Below are 10,638 nucleotides of genomic sequence, written 5' to 3' on the forward strand. Positions count from 1 at the left end.
TATGTGCCCGCGCGTGTCCTCCACACTCTATTCTCTCCACTTTGCATCGCGGCCTCCTCTGTTGCTGTGAGCGTTTTCTGTCTAACAGCACTTTTACCTTTTGTCGTCTCGCTCGCCCTCGCCACCGACGCTTGTTTATGCTCCCATGTTGTTCAAGCGTGTGCTGCAGTGTTGTGTTCCTCTTTGACCCTATCCCACCCCGATGCTTCTCCTATTGTTTTTTTGTTGTTGTTTCTTATAGTTGCAGGACCCCCGCATGTATGATCAGGTCTATAGGTACTTAGACCTTCCTGGGCAGGTATGTGACAAATAACAGCGATTCTTATTTGTGTGTTTTTTGTTTGAAGTTTGTGCTAAAATAAAATATTACGTGTGCACTGAAATGTTGGGCATGTCTAGGAGGTAATGAGTGCTGAAGTGATTTTCTTAAAAAAACGATGCAGTTCTCATTTAAATATGAACATTTGGTTAACAAGTCTGTGAGCACTCCCTGTTCTGAAGCTTATTTAATTAATTTATGCTAAACCGACTCCTTTGTTTAGTTCCAGTTTATTTGGAACATGCATACGATACAATGTAACGCATCACACAATTCCAGTTGATTCATTACAGCTTGTCCGAAAAGGAGTAGGAAGAAGCAGAACTTATTTAATCCTACCCCTTTTCATACCATAGGAATTTTATCCAATTTCCTTGTTCTCTGTAACAGAACACTGAACAAATAAATAAATAATATACCATAGTAAGCAAACAAATATTAAATACATAAATAATATTTGTCTCAATAAAAAAAAAAAAAGGGTTCAAGATGTTCATCATAATTCTTCTTCTGTGTACTTTGTGAACACTTGTAGTTTGAACATATTGGTGCTTTGTTTGATTTATTTGGTTAATCAGTTCCATAATTTAATTCCACATACTGATAAAGTAAGGGTTTTAAGTGTGGTACTAGCATACAAATGTTTTGAATTAGATTTTCTTCTAAGGTTATATTTCTTCTCTTTTGTTGAGAAGAATTTGCTTTATACATAATTTTAGCTGTTTGAAAATGCACCAATTTGTTGAATTTCAATAATTGTGATTTGATAAATAAAGGGTTTGTATGTTCTCTATATCCAACATTATGTATGTTTCTAATTGATCTTTTTTGTAACACAGTTAGTGAATGTTGGATTGTTTGTGTGCCTTTTAGTAAAGAAAAATCTATGGTTTCTCAAACCGTTTCTTTTCAAAAAAATAATGTTCTCCCGTTGCTTATCATCACGGTTTAGCTTCAATTCTGCAAAGGAACATTTGATTTAATTTTTAACTCAGTAAATCTTAAGGTCATACTCTAATTATTTTTCATATGTTGCTCTAATATAGGGGTGCTCAAATATTTTTGCTTTCAACTGCCAAAGAGGAAAATGTGCTAACGGACTAGGGGCCAAACAGCTATTTCAAGCGTACAGTAGCACTATTAGTACTGTAGGGTTGGGCATCGATGGAAACACATTCCAATTCTCCCGGAACCGTCCTAATTTTTAAACGTCCATTCCTATTTTCGACACTCTGTCCGCCGACCAAAATAATTAGCTGCTAACTGTATCTCCATACACAGTGTGGAGCCACTCCCCTATAGGTTAATCATCCTCCAGTCACAATTTCTCACAAGTATCCTCATCACTGGAGGATGAGGCTAAAAATGTTGCACAGAGCAGGCAGATGCATAATCCTAATCGCTAAGCTAGACGCTTGAAACAACACAAAAACTAAGTGCTTAGTAAAGTATAGGAAGTGTATACAAAACTGTGATGCAGCAGAAAGTAAGCAGTTATTAACAAAAAATTAACAAGTAGATTGATAAGAGTCGAGAGAGGATAATGTAACAGCTGTTGGGCTGTTCTGTTGCTGTTTAGCAGCCACCGCTGGGCATTCACGTAAGAGAAAGACGGATCCATTCATAAATCGGTAGTGTTGATACCAAGGGGAGTATCAGTATATGATTAAAGGCCTACTGAAATTATTTTTTGTTATTTAAACGGGGATAGCGGATCTATTCTATGTGTCATACTTGATCATTTCGCGATATTGCCATATTTTTGCTGAAAGGATTTAGTATAAAACAACGACGATAAAGATCGCAACTTTTGGTATCTGATAAAAAAAAGGCTTTCCCCTACTGGAAGTAGCGTGACGTAGTCAATTGAACATATCCGCAAAGTTCCCTATTGTTTACAATGATGGCCGAAGAAAGCGACAATTTCCCCATTAATTTGAGCGAGGATGAAAGATTTGTGGATGAGGAAAATGCAAGTGAAGGACTAGTGGGGAGTGGAAGCGATTCAGATAGGGAAGATGCTGTGAGAGCCGGGGGTGACCTGATATTCAGCTGGGAATGACTACAACAGTAAATAAACACAAGTCATATATATACTCTATTAGCCACAACACAACCAGGCTTATATTTAATATGCCACAAATTAATCCCGCATAAAAACACCTAGGTGTTTGTTATGCTAGCTCCTAGCTACTAGCTCGAGCTAATTATAGCTCGAGCGGGTTATATGGACAGGATCCCGTATATATAACCCGCCAATACAATTCAAACACCTGCACAACACACACACTCACTCAGCCCAAAGAACCGTTCACCTAACCCAAGGTTCATAAAGCTTATATATTTAACCAAAGTTACGTACATGACACGCACGTACGGGCAAGCAATCAAATGTTTGGAAGCGTGCGGGTGGGACCTGATATTCATCTGGGAATGACTACAACAGTAAATAAACACAAGACATATATATACTCTATTAGCCACAACACAACCAGGCTTATATTTAATATGCCACAAATTAATCCCGCATAACAAACACCTAGGTGTTTGTTATGCTAGCTCCTAGCTACTAGCTACTAGCTCGAGCTAGTTATAGCTCGAGCGGGTTATATGGACGGGATCCCGTATATATAGTCCTCCTGGTTAGAGTCTCTGTTGTCCGAGTTCTTCGATCTTGACTGCATCTTTCGGGAATGTAAACAAACACAGGCTGTGTTGTGTTGCTGACTTCCCTCGCAAAATATCCACTTCACACCGACAACTTTCTTCTTTGCTTGCTCAGCTTCTTTCTCCATAATGCAATGAACAAATTGCAACAGATTCACCAACACAGATGTCCAGAATACTGTGGAATAATGAGAGGAAAACAGAGCTATTTCGTATTGGCTTCAATGGGGAAGCAATACCTCTGTTAAACTGGCTACGTCACACGTATACGTCATCATACCGAGACGTTTTCAAGCGGAGGTGTGGCGGGAAATTTAAAATTGCACTTTATAAGTTAACCCGGCCGTATTGGCATGTGTTGCAAGGTAAGATTTCATCATTGATATATAAACTATCAGACTGCGTGGTCTGTAGTAGTGGGTTTCAGTAGGCCTTTAATACTGGAGTTGTTAGAGCTTTTTATGTCCTTTTTGTTCATGTTTACACATTCGGGGAATAAGAGACCAGGAGGACTTTGAGGGTAAAAACCAAAGGATTTCAATGAGTAGAAGAGTTTTTGCTTTTGTTTACTAATTGTGTAATATTGACTCACCATAGTTTCGATCAAACAATTGTATGTAATAAAATAAAATAATAAAGTAGTTTAAATATAATGTTAATATTGTTAAACTGTCAAGAGTACATATATTTTAAAAATGACAGTTAATACATATTTGACTCATGGATGATCTGCATTGAAATAGTATGCATAAATCCCTGACATGTAAACAACAGGATATGTGTAAATATTTTTTTTCTATAAGGTTTTCAAAAATAAAGTACAACTTTTGTGAAAGTGTACTCTGTGGAAAGAAACTTCATAACATTTATATTCAAGTTCAAAGGATTGATATATATATATATATATATATATATATATATATATATATATATATATATATATATATATATATATATATATATATATATATATATATATATATATATATATATATATATATATATATATATATATATATATATATATATATATATATATATATACTGTTTATATATATATATATATATATATATATATATATATATATATATATATATATATATATATATATATATATATATATATATATATATATATATACACAGGCCAAATGTTTGGACACACCTTCTCATTCAATGTGTTTTCTTTATTTACATTGTAAATTGTCACTGGAGGCATCAAAACTATGAACTTCAAGAGGTAGTCATCTGAAATGGTTTTCACTTCACAGGTGTGCTTGAAGCTCATCAAGAGAATGCCAAGAGTGTGCAAAGCAGTAATCAGAGCTAAGGGTGGCTATTTTGAAGAAACTAGAATATAAAACATGTTTTCACCTTTTTTTGTTAAGTACATAACTCCACGTGTTCCTTCATAGTTTTGAAGCCTTCAGTGACAATCTACAATGTAAATAGTCATGAAAATAAATAAAACATATTGAATGAGGATAAGGTGTGTCCAAACTTTTGGCCTGTACTGCATACTGTGGAAGAATCGGAATCGGATTCAGAATCGTTCAAATTTAAAGGACGCCCACCCCTAACATGAGTGAGAAGTTTAGCTAAATACCGCCATATATGATGTTCAATAGATGGCAACTAGTTAAAATTGTATACATGCTATTAATGATTGTGTGAGGTCAGTATGAATATGTATTCAAATTGGGAAGCCACCCTTTGGCGGGCCAAACAAGTCACATGACATCAAAGACCCTCTCTGACCAATCAACCAATGGAAGCTTCTCTTGCAAAACGTGCCTCATAGAAGAGACTACAACTGCATCATGTTAGCAATAACAGGAAAGACACTCTTCTTGACCAAGACGATACGACACAATGGTTTACCTGCTGACCTCTCTTCTTGTCACCCATCAATAGCTGAAGGCCGTAGACCGCCCTCAGGACGGCGAGAAGGTGCCCCGGGCGCCGCACGACCGCAAGAAGGAGTGGCAGAAGCTGGCGCTGGGTGCGGAGTTGGCGCAGGACATACCTGACAACAAGCACAGGGAGGCCAACGGCTCTGTTGGCTACTCTGACAACAGGTAACATGAGTGACAGGTGTCAAAATGTTGGCTAAACATTCTTATAAATAATGTAGAGCAAGGTTCATTGTAAACATGTAATCTAAATATAGTAAATATGCAAATATATTATTTGTATTGCGTATATAATATACAGCATATTATAATTATTGTATTTCATATTATTTAATATAAATTATGATTATATGATTGTATTATAATAAGTAAGTGTACATACAGTATATAATTTTTGTACCAGTGGCAAGAGTACAGTAAATATTATTTGACTAATTATTATAATAAAAATGTACGAAAATACATGAAATCAAATTCAAAACTGAAAATACAATTATAGTATATATTATTGTATATTAATTATGTGGTTGGAGCCAAACATTTTTTTAATTGCATAGTTAGAATGTAATACAGTCATCCCTCACCACATCTCGCTAAGGAGATTGCGGCTTGACTATATCGCAGATTCTTTTAAAGCCATACTTTTGGCTAGTTCATTTAGCATTTTCAAGCATAAAAACAGCTAAATGAACTAAATGTATTAACACAACGTAGTATTGGTGCACTAAAGTCACTACAATATGGGGCTGATCTACTAAAGGTTTGCATGTACTAAAACAGAGTTTCTTAACCTTTATGACCTCGGGGTCCAACTTTTCTACTCCAGAAGGTTCCAAGGCCCACTCAAATATTAACAATAAATAGGTCATTTTACTTTTGATTTCAATGGTATTCAATAATTACATCTAACATACTACCATATATTTAGTACATCTAGAATGGATGCCAAAAAACACTGTGCGAAAGAAGGTGATAGCGCTTAAGCTCTGTCCTACATCCATCCATCCATTTTTCTACCGCTTGTCCCTTTCGGGGGTTGCTGGAGCCTATCCTACATATTATTGAATCGAATCGTGGGACACCCAAAGATTCACAGCCCTAATATATATATATATATATATATATATATATATATATAGATTCACAGCCCTAATATATATATATATATATATATATATATATATATATATATATATATATATATATATATATATATATATATATATATATATATATTAGGGCTGTGAATCTTTGGGTGTCTCACGATTCGATTCAATATCGATTCTTGGGGTCACGATTCGATTCAAAGTCGATTTTTTTTCAATTCATTACGATTCTCGATTCAAAAACGATTTTTTCCAGATTCTCTATTCATCCAATACATAGGATTTCAGCAGGATCTACCTTAGTCTGCTGACATGCAAGCAGAGTAGTAGATTTTATAATTGTAAAGGACAATGTTTTATTAACTGATTGCAAATAATGTAAATTTGTTTCAACTATTAAATGAACCAAAAATATGACTTATTTTATCTTTGTGAAAATATCGGACACAGTGTGTTGTCAAGCTTATGAGATGCGATGCAAGTGTAAGCCACTGTGACATTATTGTTTTTTATTTTTTATTTTTATAAATGTCTAATGATAATGTCAATGAGGGATTTTTAATCACTGCTATGTTGAAATTGAAACTAATATTGATACGGTTGTTGATAATATTCATTTTTGTTTCACTACTTTTGGTTTGTTCTGGTCGTGTTTGTGTCTCCTCTCAATTGCTCTGTTTATTGCAGTTCTGAGTGTTGCTGGGTGGGGTTTGGTTTTGGAATTGGATTGCATTGTTATGGTATTGCTGTGTATTATTTTGTTGGATTGATTTATTAAAAAAAACAAAAAAACTTTTTTTATTTTTTTAAAAATAAAAAATAAATCAATTTTTTAAAAATGAGAATCGATTCTGAATCGCACAACGTGAGAATCACGATTCGAATTCGAATGGATTTTTCCCACACCCCTAATATATATATATATATATATATATATATATATATATATATATATATATATATATATATATATATATATATATATATATATACTATTATAATCTTAGTAAAGGCTGATCTATTTTAAACCCAAATCCTGTCTCAATAGATTAGAGAGTGCGCAGGTGTACCTAATGACGTGTCTGGCGGGGATGTCCTGTCTCCCTCAGAGCTGTGATTGCATTAATTGTGCCTCAAGGCTCCAAATCCCCTGCCAAGAAACTACAATTAATGAGGACGATTTTATGGAAATTGGTGCTTTTTCTGATGTACGGATATTTTTTGCCAAGCATGGATGATGATGACTGCTTCCTCAATGTGAGTTTACTCAAAAGAAGAATGTTGTTACTGCTGAGGTCAAAGCTCTATTGGGAAGAAAAACAATCAGTCATGAGTTTCTATATTCACTATACTGTATATATGGCAACTACTCACACATGTAATATATTATTCTCAGGGCTCAGTTGTACATGGAACATTTGGACGGGCCGTTCTCGCTGGCGGCACTGCCCTACAGCCAGATGAACGAGCTGCTGAGCCGTAGCGGGGACAGAATGTATTCCCGGCCCAATGACCCTCCTCCGCCTCCGCCAGCCATGCACCCGCTGGGGGAGATCAAGCCGCCCTCTGTCATCAGGTGCACATTCCTACGGGCGGAACTAGTAAAACCAGGAGCAGCATAGTCAAACATGTTGTCTTTCTGTCTCCTTAGTTCCAGTTCAGGTTTTTCAGACAGCAGACCTCAGTCCCCAGCAAGGACGGCGGGCCTCAGCAACGCCCACCCACCTCCGCCGCCTCCTCTCCCCCCGCCGCCGCCCCCTCTACCGTCCTCTGGTTTACGTGGCACCCCTCCTCCCCCTGTTCCTCCCCTACCGGTCCAACACCAATCCCTGGCGATGCCCCCTGCCCCGGCCCCTCCACAGATTGCCCCAGGGGTGCTCCACCCTGCTCCTCCGCCAGTGGCGCCCCCGCTTCACTCCTCTTCCCCGGCCCGCCTCCAGCAAGTCCTGGACAAGGGCCTGGGGGCGGATGGCACGGTCCTGCCTCCTCCGCCGCCGCCTCCTCCTCTGCCCTTCGCCGGAGCGCGAAGCTCCTCACCCTGCCCGTCGGGGCCCCCGCCTGTGCCGGCGTTTCCGTCGGCGGGGGCGATGGCATCCCCGCCTCACCACTCCATGCACGATATGGGAGCCAAGAGGCACCATCCCGCCAACCTGCCACCTATCAGCGATGCTCGCAGTGTTCTGTTGGAGGCCATACGAAAAGGTGGGTGTGTTTTGGAGACTTTTTAAAAACAACTCTGCTATCATTTCTGTGTTGCTGTTCAAATCTTTATTTCATTCACTCAGCTAGGACTGCGGCCATTGATTATTTTAATAATCTATCGATTAGTTTGTTCGATTAAAATATGTTGCATTGTGTAACAAACAACCACTGTATTTCAGTGCCTAAAACACAACTACAGTGATACCTCGACTTAAGAGTGCTCCAATTTAAGAACGTTTTCAGATAAAAGTCTCTTGTCGAACTGTTATGCTTTAAGTTGTAAGCAAAAATTGGAGTTACAAGCATCCCCACCAGTAGTTGGCGTAGAAAATGTCACAGTGAACTCTGTAAGATCCACCCCAAAAAATAGTTTTTAACTCGCTAGCATTAGCTTATCGCTACAGATCGACATAACTTAGTTTTTCAACCACAGGAAGGAAGAAAGTGAGTGTGAAGGACAGTGCAGAAAAGAGGAAACGGATGATATTTATTGAACTAAATAAATAAATTATCAAAATTAGTCATTTATCCATGAAAACATGAAAAAGCTGCTAATGGTATGTTTGACGAGGAGGCTGCTGAAAAAAAAATGCCCTAGAAGTCCATTCTCCAAAGTAAATTCTTACTACATCATAAAACTACTGCAGTTGTTAGTAGTATTGTATTTTTAACTATATTTCTTATTTAAAATATTTAAGTGTATTTTTTTTTTTTTAAATGTCAAGACATGCACCCGGGGATAGATTAGCAACACTAAATTGGCCCTATTGTGTGAATGCTTGTTTGTCTGTTTTGGCCCTGCGATGAGGTGGCGACTTGTCCAGGGTGAACCTTGCCTTCCGGGGTAGGCTCCAGCCCCCCCGCCTCTCCGAGAGGGATAAGCGGTAGAAAATTGATTAATGGCAGTTACATGTTTGGGAGCGTCGAGCACCAACTAAATTGATTTCAATTAATTTCAATTATAGATGTTTATTGGCGATACAAGTGTTTTGAGTTAGGAGCTCACTCACTATGTTTCCATGCACTAAAGTATTGGGCATACGCCACGTGCCTCCCATACACCGGGTGCGCCTATTTCTTTTTAGCACAGATTAGTGCAAACTACGGCCCGAGGGCCGAATATGGCCCGCCAGTGTCCAAAATCCGGCCCGCGGGAAGTCTCAAGTTTTGTTTTTTCTGTCCGACCGCTTCCATGTTAGCTACTTCTCTTTGTGTAAAATGTCTATTTTCTGCTGAACCTACTCTCTATTTTATGCTGCACCTTTTTTTTGCTGCAGCTGTTACATATACTGTACATCAGGGGTGTCCAACTCATTTTAGCTCAGGGGCCGCATGGAGGGAAATCTGTGCACACGTGGGTCGGACTATTAAAATCATGGCATTAAAACTAAAAAATAAAGACAATTTCAGATAGTTTTCTTTGTCTTACTTTGGCCAAAAATAGAAGAAACACATTCTGAAATATGACAATATAAGTATAGAAAAAAATACCCGGCAGCGGTAAAGTTTAAATCAGGGGTCCTCAAACTAAGACCATCCAAAATCCAGCCCGTGGGAAGTCTCAAGTTGTTTTTTTAATTTGTCCTTTCTAATTTGTTTTAATTAAAGATTAAAGATTAAAGTACCAATGATTGTCACACACTTCTACCTCTTGTTACTCTCGGGGTCTCCTAGCCGCTCAGGCAAATCATATTGTCTAAAAATGCATTTTCCCATCCATAACGTGACATCACCGCACTCTCTTTTAGTCAATTAGTGCATGAGGAATATATATATATATATATATATATATATATATATATATATATATATATATATATATATATATATATATATATATATTAGGGCTGCAACTAACGATTAATTTGATAATCGATTAATCTGTCGATTATTACTTCGATTAATAATCGGATAAACGAGACAAACTACATTTCTATCCTATCCAGTATTTTATTGAAACAAAACAGCATACTGGCACCATACTTATTTTGATTATTGTTTCTCAGCTGTTTGTAAATGTTGCAGTTTATAAATATAGGTTTATTAAAAAAACAAAAAAAACAAAAAAACCTGCGCATAGCATAGATCCAACGAATCGATGACTAAATTAATCGGCAACTATTTTAATAATCTATTTTAATCGATTTAATCGATTAGTTGTTGCAGCCCTAATATATATAAATATATATATATATATATATATATATATATATATATATATATATATATATATATATATATATATATATATATATATATACTACAGTCGTGGTCAAAAGTTTACATACACTGGTAAAGAACATAATGTCATGGCTGTCTTGAGTTTCCAATATTTTCTACAACTATAATTTTTTTGTGATAGTGATTGGAGCACATACTTGTTGGTCACAAAAAACATTCATGAAGTTTGGTTCTTTAATTAATTTATTAT

At 36.8% G+C, this 10,638-nt stretch overlaps 1 protein-coding gene across 2 annotated transcripts in view; it reads left to right on the forward strand.

Moving 5' to 3' along the window:
- The window catches only part of wasf1 (WASP family member 1), a 148,413-nt gene that overhangs the window by 135,355 nt on the left and 2,420 nt on the right, over positions 1 to 10,638 (forward strand). The window contains exons 6-9 of one of the 2 annotated variants that reach the window (XM_062044634.1): positions 242 to 298; positions 4,901 to 5,064; positions 7,402 to 7,581; positions 7,657 to 8,207. In XM_062044634.1, coding sequence (XP_061900618.1) covers positions 242 to 298; positions 4,901 to 5,064; positions 7,402 to 7,581; positions 7,657 to 8,207 — 952 coding nt within the window. The remainder of the gene's footprint in view (positions 1 to 241; positions 299 to 4,900; positions 5,065 to 7,401; positions 7,582 to 7,656; positions 8,208 to 10,638) is intronic. The other variant, XM_062044635.1, reaches the window with a different exon arrangement.

The sequence above is a fragment of the Entelurus aequoreus genome, linkage group LG04, assembly GCF_033978785.1.
Source record: "Entelurus aequoreus isolate RoL-2023_Sb linkage group LG04, RoL_Eaeq_v1.1, whole genome shotgun sequence".
Taxonomy (NCBI): Eukaryota; Metazoa; Chordata; class Actinopteri; order Syngnathiformes; family Syngnathidae; genus Entelurus; species Entelurus aequoreus.